Source organism: Hippopotamus amphibius, chromosome 7, assembly GCF_030028045.1.
Source record: "Hippopotamus amphibius kiboko isolate mHipAmp2 chromosome 7, mHipAmp2.hap2, whole genome shotgun sequence".
In the NCBI taxonomy this organism is placed as follows: Eukaryota; Metazoa; Chordata; class Mammalia; order Artiodactyla; family Hippopotamidae; genus Hippopotamus; species Hippopotamus amphibius.
The window spans coordinates 78797785-78819399 of record NC_080192.1 but is presented as its reverse complement, the minus strand read 5'-3'; the positions used below and the strand labels follow the sequence as shown (position 1 = coordinate 78819399).

The following is a 21615-nucleotide window of genomic DNA, read 5'->3' as shown; positions in this document are numbered from 1 at the left end:
ACTTTCTGTCAATAAACAGTTTAAATGGTGGCATTGTTTGTATCAAGGGGAAAAAATGGTTTTTAGAGGAAAAGGATTTAGGTCTGAAAAGCTGCTTATTGAGAAGTAACTCGTTTTCTGGTGATGCTAAATAAAGAAGACAGATGTGCTTTTTGCCATGTTTTGTTTGTGTATAAAAGTAAATATAAATTATGAGCAAAAGACAGTAGATGAGCTTGATCGTGTCACTGAGAAAAGGTATTTTCTTTGCTCTAACACTCAAGGGAGAGCTTGAGGACGTGCAGGAGACGCCTGCCCCAGAATCTCCCCCCGGGGGCGTTTCGGCTGCAGATTTGAGTCTTGCTTTCCCAGATGGTGACAGAAGTGATTCAGGCAGCTCAGCGTCGCCCTCCACCAGTGATCCTGCGCCGCCCTGTGAGGCCAGTTTTAAAGAGGATGCAGGTGAAAGCACAACCTTGCTGGGTGAGTCACTTGCAGGTTATCAAGCAAAATGACGTTATCAAGCAAAATGACGTCATCAGTGGTTGAAAGAAAGTGAAGAAACACATAAGGTGCAAATACCTTTTTTCCATTTCGATACATATATTTCAGATGTTTGTTTTCTGTTTAAGGATGAGGAGAATATTACTTATGTTCCGTTAGGGGACCTGTTTTTTCCCTCTTAAGGTATGAAGCCTTTTCTGTATCAGTAGACAAGACATGTGATTTGGTACAGCTGCGTAGCATTACATTTTGGATTCACTGTAATTTCTGTAAACCACATCCTGCTGATGGACTTTTACCATCAGTAACACTTTGAAATCATTTTGTGTGTATATTTACCACCTGTCTGTTTTCGGTCCTCCTCATAGATAAAATAGTGAATTGCATTTTTTAAATTCCTGATGCAACTACCTTCTCTCCATATCTGTCGGTTATTTATATTTCTTCTTTCCTGAGTTGCTCATTATTTCATCCTTAGCTTATTTTTCTCTGGAGAAACTAGTTTTTTCATATTGATTCTAAGAGCTCTTTGGTCTTCATTTTGATTTTTATCTAGTCTAGCTTCTCGTTCTTTCATGATGCTGCCTTTGAGAGCATGTGAACTTAGGCGAGTCTTTCTCATCTCACGGTTATTAACTTATACTTTACTAACATTTGTGGTTTTGTATTTTACATTTAAATCTTTAATCCACGTAGTTTAAGGGGAGATTTAACCTGTTTTCCCCAAATGTTTAACCACTTGTCCATTGTTTAGTGATAATTACTTGTGAATAATATGTTTTGATCTTTGCAAGGCAGATTCCTTCATCTTTATTCTTTTTTAAAAAAATTCTGAATTACTCTTCATTTTTTAAGATTAATCTTAAAATCAACTTGCTGTGTATAAGAAAATCCCATGATGTTTAATTATAGTTGAATTAATTTATAGATTATTTTAACTGGGAGGAATTGATGCTTCTACTTTTGAATTTTGCCATCCTGGAAGAGGAAGCATATTTTTCCAAATCAGTAATATTCAAACTGAATCAGTTTGTTTTTTTGCACATTTTTAGAATCTGGGGGGCAAAGATAGAAATATGAGAAAAGTTTTAAACCAGTACCAGAGGAGGAAATTAGAATGCCTTGTGTAATAAGAAAAAGGGACAGTGAATTTCAGAGAATGAGGAAGTGGAAGGATGGATCTCATAGGAGTTCCTCTAACCAGCTCTCCTGCTGGGACTGCACCACCTTGTGAGGCATAGTTCCATTTATAGACGATTCTTGTTTTTAGGAATTCCATTGCTTTGAGCCTAAGTGCGTACCATTGTATTGTTTGCTATTGCCTTCAGTCTCCAGAAAGGAAACGAAATTTGTTTCTTCTAGTACTTGGCTACCCTTGAGATATTTCAGGACAGGTAAAGATCTTATCCTAAACTAAATTTCCAAGTATTTGTTCACCAGTAAATTTGACAGGTAATTTAATACGTTAATGTTCTTTCTACCTTATAATCATAACAGTATCATTGAGAACTATTAAATTGGAAAAAAATCAATTCTTTTAAGCAGACATTAGTACTTTAGTGTTAGTACTTTAGTATATAGTATTAGTACTTTAGTATAATGTCTGCTTATATTAGTTTAATCAGTATAATGTAGCTTCACGTGCAGCTGAGCTAACATTTACTAGACCCTCAGGAGCATCTAGGAAATGAATGTGGGGGTTTATTAATGGTAGCCCACTCCCTGGAGAACGCGTCTGCACGAGGCGGCTCCTCTCTCGTCTTACTTGACCTCAGGGCCGATTGTAGGTGAGCTCACACATATTTGGTTCTCCTCTATTTGAGGAAGTTTTCTGTTACTATAAGAAACCTTTTGTGTTGAAATAGTTTGTACTCCTCTTCCTAGTAACATCCGACTGGATTCAAAGACCAGTTTGAACCTCTCTATGCCTCAATTTCCAGTCTCCAGACTGGGGACAATAACATACTTGTCTCTAGCTCGTAGGGTCAATATAAATATTGCCCAGTAAATGCTAGCTACTGTTTCCATGGGCGGTGACACATCGCTGTGTGTTTGAAAGCACACTCTAATCCCACCAGCTCAGCCCGCATCTTTTCTGCAGCACCGTGCTGACATGAGTATGCTTAGGCCAGAAAACCTCTCATGCTCTGTGTGAGGAAGGTGTTTATATAGTTTCCTGACTGTCTGTCTGGAATAGGTTGTCGTTTTTCCATGTACGTTTTATTTTAAATTTTCTGTAATTTGTTTCTTGAACTATGATCTCCAAATCTAACAGTGTTTATGTAATTGAAGTTCAGAATATACCAACCAACTAACGTTGGCTCTTGTTGCTTTTGTTGTAGAAACAGGCAGGAGTGACCTTCAGTGTGGAGGACCCATCTCCTAGTGCTCGACCTGCTGGCAGTGGACAGAGCTTGGGCTTGAATTAAAGGACATTTTATTTTTTTTACTTTAGCGCATAGTTTGTATATGTGAAAATAATGTACATTCTTTTGCCTTTCAGGTCTGATTTGATACACAAAGGGCTAAGATATTTTATTCTTAAAGAGACTTTTTGATTAGTCTTCATATATTTATCTACTAAAACGTATCATAAGATTATTCGGTCTTCTCGAGGATGGTTCTAGACTAATCACATTGAATTCAGACTAGTTGAAATGGAGTTGTGTAATTATATTCAGTAATTGATCACATGGGTTTCCCTGGAGGAAAGACTTTTTTAGAACATTAAACTTGTAAATGTAATGAGAGAAACCTATCAGTCTTGCACCTCTGTACTATAGAGAGATTTCCAAACCTGAGAGCACTTTCATTGTTTTTTATTTGGAATTATGGGAAAAGCACTGGTTGACTTTAGGATTTGCATTTCTCCCTTTTATTACCTGATTTCTTCCAACAGCCTTGCTGGGGAGGGAAGTTTTATCCATTTTTTTTCTGTACAAATAAAAAAAGCTAAGATTCTGTGTTGCACACGAGCATGAAGTTCTTCATTGCTTGTTAAAGAAATGGAGTAGACAGACTGATGTGGCGTTTTTGGGGGTAAATGATGAATATACTGATTCCAACTGCAATTTAATCTTTACAATTAAAAGGGTGATAGATGGGGACTTTTCATTGCTCTTGTAACAAAATAAACAAGCAACCAGTTTTCTTGATTTATTTTAAGGCAGACTTAATGGTGGTGACCTTGTTTAGTCATCTGTCCTCTTTACTCGTTTGACGTTCTTCGTTGGAGGTGGGGGGAGCGGGCTGCTCAAGCTTTTGGAGGCAGCTCTCTAAGCTGATTAAGCGATTAAACACACACACCGTGCTCTGCTCACTTCTTAGAGATGGACGTCAAGGATGAGGAAGTTATTTTTTTTAGAACTTGAAATTGTAGTCCTTTGTCGCTTTCAAACTAGTTACTGCATATATCTTTGTGGGTAAAAATAAACATTTATTGAGAATATATAATTTAAAATTTTTTATGCTTATAGCTGTATCTAAGATGTAAAGTTTATTTAGCCAAACTACTTACTACACTTTGATTCCAGCTACTCAGTGAAATGTTAGGTGAGTTAACAGTGTTTTACTGAAGTAAATTGAGGCCAGATTCCCTGTGAGGAGCTATTGGAATAGAAATTGTCTTACTTCGAGCTCTCATTTCAACAGACAGCCTCAGTAGGTTTCCATAATAGCCATTATCTTTGAAATCCACCTTCTGTGGTTCATTGCAGATAGGAAAATATGCCCTTGATTCTATACCAAGCAGATTGTTTGCTCTTTGTATTTTAAGACACGTACTAGGGGAAAATGCTTTCATTCTTGCTAGTAGCCAGTGAAGCTGACTTTTAAAAATACTGCGACAGATCAAGGTAAATTGTTTTTGATGATTATGGAAGTATTAGTTCTTAATCAGTGGCTGACAACTAGAGCTCCCCTTAACTCAGAAGTTAGAACCCTAAGTTATACATACATTGGGAAAATTACGTTTTTCATCTCTACATATACAAGTTTTTAACAAAAGATAAAGAAGTTAGCAAGAGAAGACAGAAAACTCTCAGTACTTCGAAAGGAAAATGTTTCCTTTGATATGTTTTTCTTAGGTGGAAATAAACATGATAAAGGGTCAAATACTACCAGAATTTTTGCTGAAATATAAAGTTGATAAAATGCTGGTAATCGGGGGACTGTAACTGAAGAAAGATTAGTGAACCAGAGAGATTGTTATGTTATTTGCGGCAGTAATCACTTTCCTCTTGACAATTGTCATGAAAACGATTTGTTCACGAGACAGTATTTTTCCTTTCTAACTGTGAGAGCCTCAGGCAGCACGTGGAGGAGGGCAGTGTATCCATGGATGTGAACACCCCGCAGACTGCTGCCTGCCCTGCTGCTTCCAGGTTTCCCATCTGAGAGCCACAACACCCGGAGGAGGGGCGTATACACAGCACCTGGAGCAGGTAATAGCTCTTATGCATGCTGTCCTTTTAGGGGTATTGGATACGCAGTCTTTCCTGAAAGACTGCTCCCTCCCTGGAGTTACTGAGGGATGATGACACTAAAAGGCCGAATTGCAGTGTGTCCCCCAGCAGTTGGCTCTCTCTGGGCACACGATGACAAAATCTCCTGAAGCGAACCTCTGGTCTGACCTCAGTAACATCGGGGCAAGATTTCCAAGACGAGCCTTTCCAGTGAGCTCACATTTTTAAGAAAAGATAATCAGTGAACCTTGGGCAACTCTGGGGCTTAAACATGCAATAAGTACCTCTCTACGTGCTTTATGATATACTTGCTGAAATCAAAGACTGCTAGAATCATGAAAACAATAGCAATAGACCTTTAGGAACCGGGTGTGTTTTCACTTGGACAAAATACCTAGCATAACCAAATTCCCCAATAAGGTAGCTTAGTTTGGCAACAGTCTCTTCTCTTGAGCACATTAAAGTTTACATGATCAGTGAGGGCTGAGGTTAAGTCAGCATGTGTACGTCACTAACTAGAACCTGAGGTGATTACATGTTTTAGTCAGAAGCATTTCTACGGGCTCCGTGTAAACCCTGCTTTGCGATTTACAAAGCACAGAATGTTGGCCTGAACCAGAGCTTGTCTTGTGTAGCACACACTGTGTGTCTGTGACACAACAATCAATTAGAAAAGCCACCTATGCTTTTCCCAGTTAATTTTGTTTTTGAAGTTTTAAAAACATTTATAAGCATTTCATTTTCAAAAATGCTGGTACCTATATTACTGGTTATCGTTCTAACAGCAAAGTATGTTATAGATCAAAAAAAGTATTTGCATTACATGAGTTTAAAATTAATACAAGAAAAGTCAATCCATTCTTTTTGATGAGCTGTAGGTTTGTGTGTTGGGAGCTAAAGAGAAACCTGGGTCACTAGTACTTTCTGCTGGGCTGGTGAGTTACTGAATCTCTGGATTATGGAAGTGCCTTTCTTAAGGATTTTCCTCATAAGAACAGTAGTAATGGCATAAAAAGACAAGACCAAATACAAAAGAAAATGAGCAAGATCTCTTGGTACAGGGTGCAGGAATTTTAACAAGTATGTAAAAAGTTCTCCCCATGCATTAATTTTCCATTTTAACCCTTAAAATAGTTTAGGGCTATCACCCTGGTGTCATTTAAAACAGGTGTGTGATCCGCTGTTCCCATGAGAACATGTCATCACAGGATGTGTAATACAGTGGTAAAGGCTACTTAGAATTTATGAAAGTGTATCTATATTCTCTAAGAATAAAAGTTGAGTGATACCATTTCCTTAAAGTTATTTAAGTAAATAATACTGTTAAAGAGAGGTATTTGAAATACTTCTATTTTAGGACTGCAAATACTCTTTTGAACTTCTTTCTACCCTCAGATGTCTTCTTCTTAATGGGTCTTCTTGCTGTCTTTTTAACAGATGACTTGAAGATATTAAAGCTAGAAATTGGAACTAAAAGTCCACAGAGTTCAAGATGTGGTTTTTTAAAAACATGACAGTAAAATCGAATTCGTCTGATTACACTTAGAAGTTGGTTGCAGTTATTGAATCCCGGGATTATAGTTTCTTTTATTTCAGGTAAACTTTCTTCTACTTCTAAACATGTTTAATGAAGAACTTTTTGCTGGTGTTGTAAATGTGTATCTTGACTGTCTTTTTGGTTTTTTTATAAAATGTTCTATAACTACTATTCTTTGTAAGCTATTTATTTAAAATAAATCTGAAAACCTTTCCTTTGTCAAGTAAAACACCAGTATTGTAATTTGGAAATGATGAGCAGTGGTCAGTCTTTAGTCACAGACCACGTTTGCAGATCTGCTCACAAAAGCACACTTGTAGCCCCAAGTCAGTGTGTGCAGCACGTCTGCAGTGGCTCGTGGACGGCCCAGGGGCAGTGAAGGTGCTGAGCTGCTGGCATACACGTTCCCAGGCGAGGTTGGACAGGACGACACTGTCTTCTAGTTTCAGCTCAGACTGTCAACTGGTGTCCTCTCGTGGTCTATGTAGTCCCACATTTCCAAAATCTTGTGCGTCTTTTTGGTGATTTCAGTCTGCAACGGCCCCCAGACACAGCACTGCAGCGCCAGTGAGGTGCCTCATGGAGAACACACGTGTTCGGTGAGCTTCGAGCATGCGTCCAGGAGCCCAGTGTTATCAGGAATCAGGGCCTGAAGCCTGAGGTTGGGGGGCTTCCAGCAGTGGGCGAGGTCAGAGTGTGTGAATAGTGAATGGTTTCTTTGCCTGGTGCTAACATGGAAAACGGTGATGCCAGCCGTTAGGTGTTGAGAGAAGTCAGCTGTCACCATCATTTTAGACCTCTGAAGGCGTGCCTGTTACACCAGCTTGGGTCCTTATTTCCTTGAAGCAAATATATTTATAAATCCCTTCCATTCTTAAGACTATCTAAGCTAAAATTCTGCATATATCTAGGAGTGCTGTTTTGCCACTATTACAAGGTTTTGCTAAGGGTTGGATTGAAAGGTGATTCCTGTTCCTATAAAGAATATGCTTTGAAAGTACCTTAGCAGATGGGGAATTTTTCATTTCTTCAAGTAAAAAATATATCAAACAGAGTACATAGAAAACTTTAATGTAAGGCACTGTTGTCCAGAGTTAAATGAGGGGTGACAGCCCACAGGACGCCACGGCAGGGGCACAGACAGAGCCTGCTTGGCGAACAGCGGCACAGAACAGTTTCCCGGGGACCATCCTTCCTCCCAAAGCACCATCTTAGAATAGTAACAGAAGAATGAATAAACATCTCAAGAGAAAAAGCCCAGAAAACTACCAGCTATTATAGTCTCAAAAAAGGTTTCTAAGAATTCCCGTTTGTAGACAGCCCGAGAGAGGCATTTACTCTGTTGTCTCTTAGGTCTCCATGACAAAGGATATGGTTACGTGTGTGTCCGAGGCTCACACTGCGCCCAGTGAGGAGTTCAAGGGTCAGACTACCGTCATGTGATGATTCAAGCCCTCAGGAGCAGTAAGACAAGTTCTTAAGGGTGTCTTCGTTTACTCTCACTAAAAACTTTTAACGTTGGAACCTCAGGCAAAGGGGATTCTTGCCCTATCAGAAGCCTGTGACTTACATCTTAAGCAAAAACAGGCACCTTGCTCTTTAGTGCTGAAGACCTCATCTACTTTGTATGGTTTGGGATGACATCACCAATGGATAATCATCAGCAAGATGCCTACAAGACATGTTCTTCAAAGTTGTTACCAAAGCTTTGCTGTAAGTGGGTGAAGTGGTGTTTATATGCATTGAACCAGGCAATCACTCGGGGTTTGAACAGTTTTAAAAATGAAAGCACAACACAGCTGAACAATGAACGGGTGGTCCCGACGAGGTATCACTTGGACATCTTGGTCTCAGAAGGTGTCTCCCCAGTGTCCAGGGTCTTCAACAACCGGAAGAGGCCCGCGGCTTCTCTTATCCTGCTGAACTCGATGCAGAAGGCCTGCACTTCTATAAACAAGTCCTGCACGTTGATGATTTTGTTACGGATCAGGGACTGGAGAAAGACACACACGAGACGCACCAGACGATTCTGAAAAAGAAACCAACTTTAGTATGTGTTTTCTGGGCAGATATTTCTAAAATTTACAAAATTTTCTTTTATTTACCTGCATGTATTTATCCTTAATTTGTTCACAGGTAGAAATGCAATTTGATATATAAAGGTGAATAAATTCAGGAGGTAGATCAACAGCTGTAGTTAGTCTGTTTCATAAAGATAGAAAGGGCCGTTGATTTTATTTGCTGATAACATTTTAAAACACTGTTAACCATAAAATATAAAACTTTCTTTGGTCATTTAGTGACAATTCTGATATATGATCCAGTACCTAGCTTAATTAAGTTTATTGCAAGTAAACCTTGGAGCCCCCCGGTTAATAAGTGACACTTCTGTTTCTTAGGTCTACACTTAGCACCACACATGTGATACACCATGTCCCTGTGTAGTTATCATCCAGGCTTTAACAACCTGGACAGTTATTCTGTCCACTAAGTAACGCTTAGTAACCTGATTACACACAAGTGCGATGGAAGGATCGCGTGTGAAGGAAGGCATGGTAGTAACTGAACAGCACAGGGTATAACTAAGTGCTAACGTGAGGCGTTTGCACAAAGAATGATGCAAGTGAAAGACTCTGGAAAAGTCAACAGGGCAAATGACTTAAACTGAAACCCAAGGAGAGAAGTGGTGTTTCTTCCAACTAAGTAAATAATCTGAGTCATGTGTGGACTGGGGGACTAGCGTGGCACGCTTAGGACCTGGTGGGAAGGACCTGGCTGGAATGTAGCCAAAGGCACAGTGCCTCTTCGCTGATGTAGAGTCCTGAAGGGGTGGCTGATATTCTCCAAAGGATTCTGTGGAATTTTTTTGGGGGGGGGGGGGGATTTCATGCTCAGATAAAGGTGTGCTATGCTAACTATACACTATGAATTTCCGCTAAGAAACCCGTGCTCCAAGGAAAACACAGCCAGAGGCTGCAGGCGACACACGTGGGGGTGATACACGATGATCGGGGGTGGGGACACAGAGCGGACCCTGTCCTTGAAATCATGTATGCATCACTGGTAAAAAGATGGCAGGTATTCTTGGACAAAGTACCTACTGTCTGATTTAGACAGTAGTGCCCAGAGGACCTGAGCAGAAGGCAGCCCCCCAAAAAAGGGAGTCTTAACAACGGGGAAAGGCTTGAACGAAGAGGAGGAGACGGAAATGAAGCTGAGGGTCAACAAGCTGCTGACCAGTTTTGCCAGCGACGGAAGATAAAAGTTGAACACGTCACGCTTCCTCCCTCTCCCTCCCCAAACCTGTGTTCTCCTATGCACACGATTGTGAGCACTTGACTTCCCGCCAGGCTTCTCCCACCAGCTGATTAACTTAAAAGGACATACAGCTTTAAGTAGGTTAAAGAAGAATAACCCCCGACTTACAAACTAGTGTTCAAAAGATGTGCTGTAACTGAAGTGCAGGATGGATCTCCCCATAGAGCAGAAAGACTGTATAACTTAGCCCCCAAAACAGGACACCATGTGGAGGGTAGCCGAGGATGAGAAGCCTAAATTGCAACCATGTCAGGCAAGCCTGCACATACAGCTACACTATGTTAGCTTAACAAAACAGCAGGCTCTCAAGCTAACCCCCAAGCCTGTGAAATTCGTAATTTACCTAAAACATATTTGAAGCAAAATAATAAAGTGGGAAAACCACTGTTCTGAACACATCACGGAGGGAAGCCCCTGACAGAGCAAGAAGACCAAAGAGAGGTTGGAAGAACGTGTAAAGGCATCTAGGAAGGCGCTCCCAGAATCCTCTCAGCTCCCAGACCCACACCTTCCCGTGATACAGCTATTAGTCACTAGCAAGAAATAACGTCGTATCTGTCCTTTATGCGGAGGTAAAGAATATGCAACCACATATACTTTAGCAATTAAGTTTCACTGATGCTTCTACTAGTGCTAAATACTTGAAATACCCTCCAAGTCCTTACTAGTGGGTGCTAAATTCACATGCAGTGAACACTAAGGCGCAGATTATTTATTTAGTGGACTTTCTCAGAGTAACAGTATCAGGGGGAAGAAAAACTGTTGCTAGTTCTTCCCTTCTAGTCATTTAATCAGGATCTATATACCATGACCCCCACCACCACCCCCGACTGGACTGAATGTAGAAACTTACCGATTAACAACTTCCATTGAGTGTAATGACATGTCCATATTGACCAGAACTGAAAAGTACTCCGTGATCTGGCTTGACTGCATTAACTTCAGCAGCATTTCTATGGCGACTAGAGGGTTGTTTTCCACTAGGTCAGGAAGCTTGGCTGGAGTGAGGCCAATATGATAAACAAGTTTGGGGTCCTTTTCCAACTCTCCAAGGAGCTAAATACAATCAATTTTTTTAAGAGAGAGAAAGGTTCTTGAGTCAAACTAGAAATCTCTTTCCTGCATACAAAAACCAAGTATTTTAAGAAAGTTATAAAATTATCTGCACTGAACCGACTTCATAAATGTCTTCCCTCAAACCCATGATCATTATGCTGTGATATTTCAAAATTTACATTTGAATCGACAGATATTAAAATCAGCCACCTTCACAACAGTTTATAAATAACACTAATGCCTCCGGGCATTACACCAGAATCAATACAATACTATCTGGATTGTAACAATATCATCCTTATGTCCTTTGTAGGTTTTTTTTCTGTCATTTGTTATAATCAATGATAATGTCACCAACTAGGACTCCCGAAAAGCACAGACCACAGAGGTCATCAGGGACATAGGAGCCAAAGCCCCGCCCAGCACCCGGGGAACAGAGGCCTGAGGGGGCAGCCAGGGGTGGGCCTGTCTGTATACTTTACAGTGCAAGCCCCACACACATTCTCTCATTCAAATAGGTATCCTCAAAAACAATTTTTTCTGCCAAATTGTACATTCCTTTAAATTTTCCATGTAGTTTCCCCTGTCTACTCGTATGTGCACATGTACTATTTCAGGATGGTTTGGTAAGCAAAGGGAACTATGAACACAGCTATTACTTGACTCTGAAAATGGCATTTGGTAGTAAACCAGACTGGAGATGTATCTCCTGACAAGTTCTAATGTGAGAAAGTGTGCCAAGTGAATAAGATCCACCACCCGGAACCACCCACAGTGTCCTGCCTTTCCCGAGGGAAGTCTCATAGTTAGGCACGGGGGCTATTTTGAATCCACCACTGACCAGCTGTGTGACGGACACTCGTTCACCTTCCTGGTTAAATGTTAATGATTCCACTTACCCTCCTAGAGTACCGTCCGGCTTCATAACAACGTACGTAAAGCGCCCAGCTGCACAGAGCAGGAGCAGAGTGCCCCAAGGTGAGTACCGCCCCCCCCCAAGTGGAACTGGGGGAGGCACCACACTTCCTGCCCCAGCAGAGTGAAGTGAGCAGAGTGGGGGGCAGAACACAGCTTCAGAGACCACACCACCTCATGCTGCTGGCTCATGTCAACATCATGTTACTGGTCACCACTTTATGAAAAATAAAACACCTGGTAACTTAAATGCAGGGAGATGTTTACAGTAAATGCATACCTGTGTTTGTTGGGGAGAAGACAAGGGGCTCTTGAAGGCTTTGGCCATGATTCGCTTGATCTCGACGCCAGTGCTGTTCTTCACACACATTGACTTGTCCCACTGAATCGCGTGGTCAGGCTCGGTGGGATTGAGCCAGGCCAGCTCATCCTCACACACGTGGAGCGGAGGCGGGGGACGGATAAACTCCGGCCGGAAATGGCCTGTAATCAAAGTAGCACGTCTGACTGCTTGGCTGACACCCATGCATGTCTGTATGAACCTCACAGACTCCACTTCCTGAAGAGCAGTAACACCTCTCGTAATAAGGACAACATAGTAACACTCTGACTTCAAAATCAGAAGCAGAAATGACATAAAGTCAGGGTTTTACTCAGAACACAAACAAGAAAATAAAACACTGACATAACATTATTATGCCAGAGACCAAATCTCTTTTTGGAGAGGCAAGGAAAGCATTACTACCACCTGACAAGTCCTAGTTCCAGCATGATCACACTCAATCACAAAAGGACACAACTTACCATATCAGTAAGTTACTATTTGATCTTGCTCACCCTATTCTCAGCACTGCTTTATCCAGAGACCATATGATGTGTACTGGTTTTATTTTTGCATCTTAAAACCTTACAGTAGCAAATTATGTGGAGGTGAAATGGAAGGGGATAAGTATGGTTGACTGTTGACATTCTTGAATCTGGAGACTTTCATAAACCCTAAATTCACAAATGCCATATTTTCATAAAATAGTAAAAATACAATAGGACAATGAAGTGACTCAATTTAATACCTCAAGTGTTATAAAACAAGATTGATCCCTAAGTTATAAACCTACTAAAATAAATGCTGGCTGGGACTTCTGAGCAAATTTCAACCCTCACTTTGGTTTCCAACATAGGGCCTAAGGTGGCTTACTCCTCTCATGGAGCCAGCCGGCCAAATTTGAGATGACTATCCCTTTATCTTAAACTACACTATCTGTTCAACATATATCAGAACTAGCACCTGAATCTCTGCAGACCATTTACAAAAAAAAAGTTTTTAACATTTCACGAGAGGTACTACTTATGTGATAAACAGGAAGTCCCATGAGATGTGGATGCCTGGCGTTCAGCTAGACTCAGACCTAATATTTGATCTTACATACCTTCCCAGTGGCCCATTCAAGTCAAAGCTGTGCCTGAGCAAGTATTAAATACAACCCATATGTGCCTTGGACCTTCCCGCACACTGTGACTAGCTGAGACTTCAAATATTAAACCCATTTATTCCAAAGATCTACTATAAATGGCATAAAAAGTCACAGTGTAAGTTTTAAACTCCAGGTGACACTATAGTCTGGAGAACATATTCTTATCTCTAAGCAGAAAGCATGCCTTTATCATTAAAACCACACAGAAGGGCTTCCTAGGTGGCGCAGTGGTTAAGAATCCGCCTGCCAATGCAGAGGTCACGGGTTCGATCCCAGCTCTAGGAAGATCCCACATGCCGCGGAGCAACTAAGCCCGTGCGCCAAAAAAAAAAAAAAAAAAACCACACAGAAGCCTACAAAACCAAAAAATGCAGCTCTATTATTTCATGTTCAACAGGTGTTTTCTTTGAAATAAATTAAGAGCTATAAGATCAGTAAAGCATCAATGAAGAATGATTGATTAATGAAGTATAAAACAAAAAGGTAATAAGCTACAAAAGATAAACTCATTTCAGTAAAATCAGAGAATTTATATCTTTAGGTATGCTGATGACAGGTATGTAATTTTAAAAACTTGTTTGTTTTTTTTTTTGGTGGGGTGGGGGGGACGGGGACGGGACACACAGCATGTGGGATCTTAGTTCCCTATCCAGGGATTGAGCCCATGCCCCCTGCAGTGGAAGTGTGGTGTCCTAACCACGGGACTGCCAGGGAAGTCGCCACAACTTGGTATTTTTATCAAAGAAGAAACTTCTATCAAGCATCTCTACTATGTTCCAGACACTACAGCAGTAAGTTTCTCATGAAATTCATGTTTAACATTCTCTGACATAAATCCCATCAATGTTTTCTTAGGTCAGTCTCCCAAGGCAAAGGAAATAAAAGCAAAAATCAACAAATGGGACCTAATCAAACTTAGACTAGATTTTATACAGCAAAGGAGACCATAAACAAAAGCAAAAGACAATCTACAGACTGGGCGAAAATATTTGCAAATGATGCAACCAACAAGGGTTTAATTTCCAAAACATACAAACAGCTCATATAACTCAACAACAACAAAAGAACCCAATCAAAAAATGAGCAGAAGACCTAAAGAGGCATTTCTTCAAAGACATACAGGTGGCCAACAGGCACATGAAAAGATGCTCAATGTCGCTAATTATTAGAGAAATGCAAATCAAATCAAAACGACAATGAGGTATCACCTCAGACCTGTCAGAATGGCCATCTTCAAAAAGTCTACAAATAACAAATGCTGCAGAGGGTGTGGAGAAAGGAGAACCCTCCTACATTGTTGGTGGGAATGTAAATTTATGCAGCCACTATGGAGAACAGTATGGATGTTCCTTAGAAAACTAAAAACAGAACTAGCATATGATCCAGCAATCCCACTCCGGGGCATATATCTGGACAAAACTGTAATTCAAAAAGATACATGCACCCCTATGTTCATAGTGGCACTGTTCACAATAGCCAAGACATACTAACAATGTAGATGTCCATCAGCAGATAAATGGATAAAGAAGATGTGGTGTGTGTGTGTATGTATACACACACACACACACACACACACACACACACAAATGGAATATTACTCAGCCATAAAAAAGAATGAAATAATGCCATTTGCAGCAATATGGATGGACCTAGAAATTTTACTTTATGAAGCCAGATAAAGACAAATACCATATGATATCACATGTGGAATCTAAAATGTGACACAGGTGAACTTATCTTTGAAACAGAAACAGACTCACAGATAGAGAACAGACTTGTGGTTGCCGAAGGGGAGAGAGGGTGGGGGAGGGATGGATTGGGAGTTTGGGATTAGCAGATGCAAACTATTATATAGAGAATGGATAAACAACAAGGTCCCACTCTACAGCACAGGGAACTGTATTCAATATCCTGTGATAAACCATAATGGAAAAGAATATGAAAAATAATGTATGTATAACTGAATCACTACTGTACAGCAGAAATTAACACATTGTAAATCAACTGTATTTCAATAAAATAAATTTTTTTGAAAATTCACCTTTAAGCATCAACAAAAACAACATGATTCTTCAGAAAATTAGAAAGTCTCAGGGGGACGCTGATAAAATAAATCCAAGAATATAAAATTAGATATACCTACTTTCAATAGGTGGCTTTGGTCCACTGACTAAAGCTTCCGTGATCTGAGAAGCAACAGAGCTGTCAAATCCAGAATTAGAAGAATCCGGGTCTGGGTCACTGAGAATGCTAGGGAAGCTGGCCTTACTTTGAGTTGGCAATTCAGACTGGCGTTCTGAAAAAGGTTAACATAGGAGATATTTTAAAATTTAGGGCACCACAAGGAGAGTGAAAAGAGAAGCTACCAACTGGAGAAAGTTACCTATAATACACAAACAAAAGGCCAGATTCAGTATATATATATATACACACACACACATACATATATATATATATCCCCACCCCCCCAAAGCTCCTACAAATCAATTTTTAAAAACAGGAAAAAACGGGCTAACAACTTCAATAAGTATTTTATTTTTAAAAAGCTTGCATGGCCAATAAACATCTGAAAAGACATTCAATCCCATTAGGAACCAGGGGAAAATCTGTTAAAACACAAGATACTGTCGCACACACACTGCAGTTATAACTGCCCCTTGTAGTTACTGATGTTTAACTTGTCCGCTTGTTTTCTTAAAGTTAGGAAAACGCAACTGCATCAGCCAGAAATACACCTTTGGTCCCTGGATTCCACTGTAAAGACATCTGAATTTCAGGCCAGTCTCCATAGAGGTGATCTCTGTGGCTAGCTCCAGAGAAGACAGGTGTACTTACTACTTTTTTTTTCTCAAGCACTTGTGAAAATGAATGGATTAGGACATCTTCAGTCTGGGCACAGGACAGCAAACAGCTGTAGGGGACAGGAAGCTTAGCCACTGTGCCAAGCCTCTCAGTCCTAACTTTAGTCACATATTCCTTTCTGAGCTTGATATACTTTAAAACTTTCTCACGGGCTGATTCAAGTCATCACAAGTTGAAAAGGAAATTAGATCTGCTTCTTACTTTATTGAATACAAAGCCAGAACCCTCAGAATACACATCACTTCTAAAGGTAAGGTGACTGAAATTGCCTATTACCTCTGCAACCAGTTTTCATACTGTCTTTAGTTAAGGACATAATCATTTTCCTTCTGTTAATAGGTTGCATCTGGCACTAGCAGCTAATAAGTACTTCTGTGTACCTTCAATCTTAAAAGTCTGAAAAAGATTTCTCTTAGTTTCAGAAAATAACCATTATTATATTGTTAATATTTAGTAGTTTAAAAATAAGGTTCAAAATGCCCCAAGGAAAGAGATTATTGAAAGATGTCACCTTATAAAAAATGCCAAATGTCACAGGTACATGAAGTCTAAGGATAGGGCACTGTCAAAATTAACCCTGTAGCTCACTTAATCACGAGGTCAAGGGTTCACAAATCTGCCTATAGATTAGAAATTCCCTAATGAATCACTCTCAGGTGATGAGACCTATGCATCTGCACTTTTGCTTAGAGCAGGTTAGCAAAAGCTGCTCTTCTTATACTTATTCAGAGAGGCTCTCCCTGACCACCCTGTTCATGAAAGTTCTCATTATTTTCTATCACAACATGAGTTTGCTTCAAGACCACCCATTCACTTGCTTCTATGTGTAACAGAGAAGGTGCCCAAATAATCTTGAAACAGAAGAACAGAGTGGAGGCCTCACGCCTCTTGATTTCAAAAAAGCTACTGTATGACTTGTTGGATTAATGTTCTGCTCCTTTGAAAATAAAACCCTTTTTACATGAAAGAAAAAAAAAAAGCTACTGTAATCAAAAGTGTGATACTAGAATAAAGACAAACAGACCAATGACCCAGAATAGAGAGCCCAGAAATAAGCCCTCCCATGTATATTCAAATGAATTTTCAACAAAGGTGCCAAGAGGACACTATTTCAGCTATTCTGGATCCCTTGAGATTCTATATGAATTTTCTATTTCTGCAAAACACATTGTTGGGATTTTGATAGGTACTGCACTGAATCTGTAGATGGCTCTGAGTAGAAATGACAGCAGGAAAATTTTAAACAAACCAAGTTTTATTCAGCAGTCTTCTTAAACTGGAAAAGCAATTGATTCGAGTGAAAACTCAAATCCCATAATAGCAAGGATCCAGGACTAAAGCTATGTTTTTCATGGAAAATACTAACCTTTTAGCACAGTTACAAAGACTTCACTTTAAGTGGAATACCTCGAGATAAAAGGCCTAATGCAACCACACAAGGATGCCTGAAGCAGCATCCCTCCTTACCAGCCAGGGCTAGCTGAAGCCCGCTAATGTCCACAGACTGGCCCATGTTTCCGACGTCCATCAAGGCTATCTGCCGAGGTGTCTTTTTGAAGAGTTCCCGTGGGGGTGCCAACATCAGCTGGGAAAGGAAAAACTTTTCTGGTGGAGTTATAGGAGGTAAAAATCCTGTAAATGAACAAACAAAAATGTATAACAATTTCTCTAACGGTCATTTTAAAAAATTATCTTGAGTTTGGTAAAATTAGCATTTGCTACTTGCCACCTCAACCCACACATCTTTAAGGACAAAATTACAGTTGAAGATTCATTTAACCAAATCGATACATTTATGAAAATGTAATTAAATAGTTGTCCCTGAGGAGGATTGGTTCCAGGACCCCCAGCAGACACTAAAATCCAAGGATGCTTGGGTCCCTTATAGAAAATTGTGTAGTATTTGCAAGTAATCTACACACATCCTCCCTTAGACTTTAAATCATCTCTAGATTACATACAATACCTAATGCAATGTAAATGATATGTAAATAGCCGTAAATAGAATGAAATGCTAGGGAAATAGTCGTCAGAATTCAATTTTGCTCTTGGGAACTTTCTGGAATTTTTCCCCTCAAATATTTTATATCAATGGCTGGTTGAATCCTTGGATGCAGAATCCAAGGATGCAGAGGGCCAACTGTATGTCAACTGAAATTCTATGATTTGTGGCAATGTCAATGAAACTTAAGGCTTTGTGACTATTAAGAACTTTGTGAACTTCCCTGGTGGCCCAGTGGTTAAGAATCCACCTGCCGATGCAGGGGACATGAGTTCGATCCCTGGTCCGGGAAGAGCCCACATGTCGAGGAACAACTAAACCCGCGAATGCCACAACTACTGAGCCTGTGTGCTGCAATTACTGAAGCCCACACACCTAGATAAGAGGCCGTGCTCCGCAACAAGAGAAGCCACTGCAACAAGAAGCCCAGGAACCACAACAAAGAGTAGCCCACCTCTGACGCAACTAGAGAAAGCCCGCACGCGGTAACCAACACAGCTAAAAATTAAAAAATTAAATAAAATACAATTCCTTCAAAGGCTACAACTTACATATGCAGACCAAAACTAATAAAAAAAAAAACCTACACTGCTCAGAAATGCTTTTCCTCTCTGCTGCTACCAGCAACTGTGTAAAAGTTAAAGAGACAAGGAAGCAATCACTAGCTCCGCAAATACACTGCACACACCTGCTTCAGTCCACAGCGTGGCTACTACCATTCCCAGAGAGCTGAACACTGGCTGCTTCCCTTCCATCCCAGAGTCGCCTGCTCACCTGGCCACATTCATCCTACCGCATCACAGTGACCAGACCCCGTTCCAGCTGCCAGCTTGGACTCCTGCCCACTCACCACCCACAGCCCACATACCCACTCACCACTGACTTATATTTCTAGGTACATATCTGCTCACATCACTTAACCTGTTTACACAGAATTAAACCCAAACTTCTGCACCATTATATTAAGACTTTCCTAATCTGGTCCTGACCCGCTTTCCTAATCCCACTTCCTGAACCCCCCTCCAATCCATGTGTTCCACACACCAGTTGCACAAAATCTCTCAGCTTCTCTGATTTCTGATTTCAAAACATCCAATACACGCAGCTCTTTAGAACACCTGACAGGGCGACACCCTTCTCTCCCCACCATTTCTAATCAGTATCCAGCAAAAACATCACTGCCTCTGAAAGCCCCTCCAGCCACACAGGTGTAGTTCCTGTGCTAGAGGCACTGTGGATGTGACATCTAGTACAGCCCTTAACCACACGGGGTTACAATCATGATTCCGTTTCCTCAACTAGACTGCAAGCTTCCTGAGTGCAAGGAAGCCATCCTACTTACTTCCAGATACATTCTCAGCCTTGGCTCTGCAGCAGAATCATCTGAAAAACTTTCAAAACATATACTCATTAGATGTCCCCCTGATGTACAATATAATAAGCCTTTAGCACTGCCATTCCCTCTGTTGTGTATTTAAGCATCATCACTACCTGGCAACAGTAATAACGGATAATCCTTACCTCAGATACTTTCATTCCTAATAATAACTACCAGCTAGGAATTATTATCTGCAATTTACAGACAAGGAAACTGAGGCAGAGAGAGGCAAAATAACCAATTCATAGATTCCTTCGCTGGCAAATCTGTTTACAACGCAGTCTACTGCCTAAATCTAGGTTTAGACTCATGGCATTCAGGAATGACATTATGTAAGTCATGGTCCTTTGCCTAAAACATCCTACAGAATTCAAAGGGCTCTCTGACCCAAATCCCACACTACCTCATCCATGGGGGGTGGGGGGGGGGAAGAACCACACACACGTTGCAGTCACTTTCTCAGCATTCTCAAACTTCCTGAAAACCAGGTTCAGTACCTGCACCCCAAAGACATCTCATGGAATACAAACGTTGCCCCGCTTAGGTTAAGGGCTGTGCAGGAAATCAACCCAAAGACGCTTTAGATCCAGAGGCGTTGCCAGCAGGAACGATAACTAGCTTAAATTTAAAAGCTCTCTCCTGCAAGGAAAAATTCTCTGGCATTACCTAAAATTCCGCTGCCTTTACCTTCTGGCTCTCTGAATAGCAGTCCCTACCTAAGCAGTGACTTGCCTATTTCCCTACTGCTTAAGGGCTGTGAGATCAACCTGTTCCGCCCATTACTGCTGGTCCTCCTCTAAGTCTTCCAGGTATCGTTATCACTCATCATTATCTCCTCTGTGCTGTTCTCCTCTCCTGGCTTCAGATTTTCTCCCAAAATCAAGTCTCAGAAAGCCTCTTTTGAGTTTAAAAAAAAAAAAAAAAAGCAAAAGCAGCCTCGAATCCAACCCAGTGATCTCACCAAAGTTGCCGAACATGCATTTCACATAATGTCCAGCAGTCTTTCGTTTTCTTATCTGGGCCGTGAATTGAGACTACTTTCTATCCTCTGTCCCCATCGCGTTAACCAAGGACACCTAACAGCAGGAAGGTAGCTGTAAAGTCCTTAAACGCTGTTTAATGTGTGTTTCCGCTCTACAGCGCCTTCGGGTTTTGAGTGACCTCTCACTGACTCCTGAGACAAAGCCGGGGGCAGACCCAGTGTTGTCATTACTCACAACTTCACACACCTCAGACGGGCCAGAGGACAGCGAACTGCACCTGAGGCGATAAAGCGTCAAGCACGGTTTGACAGTCTGTACTGTCGGAAGGAGTAATTTTCGGCGCCATGAAGCTATTACTTGTCCAGACTTGGTGGAGGGAGCAGGGAGGGAATGTCCAGGGGAGATAATCAGTTTCACGCGTGGGTGAAAGCCCAGCAGCTGCGGGACCTCCCCCTCCGCGCCGCACCCCGGGCTCCGGGCGGGGGGCCCCGGGCGTACCTGAGAGCGGCGGCCGGTCGGGCTCCTGGCCGCCGCGGGCGGGCGGCGCGGGGTTGAGCAGGTGCGCGAAGCTGGCGGCGAAGGGGTTGGCGGCGAGCGGCTCGGTGCGGTACATCTCCCAGAGCAGGTAGAGCGCCGTGAGGCGCTGCGCCGCGCTGGGCAGCAGGTCCGGCTGCTGCAGCAGCATGACGAGCACCGAGCCCAGGCGGAAGTGGTCGGCCTTGCTGAAGTAGTGGTGGAAGGCGGTGGACAGGCCCTCGAAGGTGCTGCTGCCGCCCGCCTCCTCCGAGATGATGCTCAGCAGGCTCGAGAGCTCCTTCGGGGTCAGGCTCATCCTGCCCGCGGGGCCCCCCGGGCCTCCGCTGCCCGGCCCGGGGCCGCCCGCTCCGCCTCTGCTGCCGCCGCCGGAGCCGGAGCCTCCCGGGCCGCTCCTGGACGCCGACCCCGCCGCTTCCCGGGCCCCCCTTTGCTCCGCGGCGGTGAGAAGCCGGCCAGACGCCGCGCTCGCCCCGCCGCCGGGCATCCACCTCGCTCGCCCGTCCTGCTTCCCGGCCGGAGGGGCCCTGGCGCCGGCTCGCTCCGTCCCCGCGGCCGTAAGGCGCGCTGTGGCACGACAGCGTCGCAAACAAAACACGCCGGGAAGCCAGC

The 21615-nt window shown here is 42.0% G+C and overlaps 2 protein-coding genes and 1 non-coding gene across 7 annotated transcripts in view; 2 read left to right on the top strand and 1 right to left on the bottom strand.

Annotated features, from left to right (window-relative positions):
* Positions 1-20973, top strand: part of RNF149 (ring finger protein 149) — a 42674-nt gene extending 21701 nt beyond the window's left edge. Inside the window, exons 6-10 of one of the 5 annotated variants that reach the window (XM_057743489.1) lie at positions 264-462; positions 2826-4925; positions 6384-6542; positions 11765-11835; positions 20627-20973. In XM_057743489.1, coding sequence (XP_057599472.1) covers positions 264-462; positions 2826-2869 — 243 coding nt within the window. In that variant the 3' untranslated portion in view covers positions 2870-4925; positions 6384-6542; positions 11765-11835; positions 20627-20973. Of the gene's footprint in view, positions 1-263; positions 463-2825; positions 4926-6383; positions 6653-6926; positions 7083-7836; positions 8096-11764; positions 11836-20626 lie in introns of those variants that run through there. The other 4 variants (XM_057743485.1, XM_057743486.1, XM_057743487.1 and 1 more) reach the window with 4 other exon arrangements.
* LOC130857934 (small nucleolar RNA SNORD89) lies at positions 5007-5120 on the top strand. Its single transcript, XR_009054928.1, has one exon. It is a non-coding gene; the product is annotated as a small nucleolar RNA SNORD89 (small nucleolar RNA).
* Positions 8243-21490, bottom strand: CNOT11 (CCR4-NOT transcription complex subunit 11). Its single transcript, XM_057743491.1, has 7 exons — positions 20968-21490; positions 17574-17738; positions 15388-15540; positions 12053-12255; positions 10655-10857; positions 8589-8685; positions 8243-8512 (listed from the first exon to the last, which is right to left on the bottom strand). The coding sequence occupies exons 1-7, from the start codon at positions 21488-21490 to the stop codon at positions 8315-8317; spliced, it is 1542 nt and encodes a 513-aa protein (XP_057599474.1). The 3' UTR covers positions 8243-8314.
* Between the last annotated feature and the right edge of the window lie 125 nt (positions 21491-21615).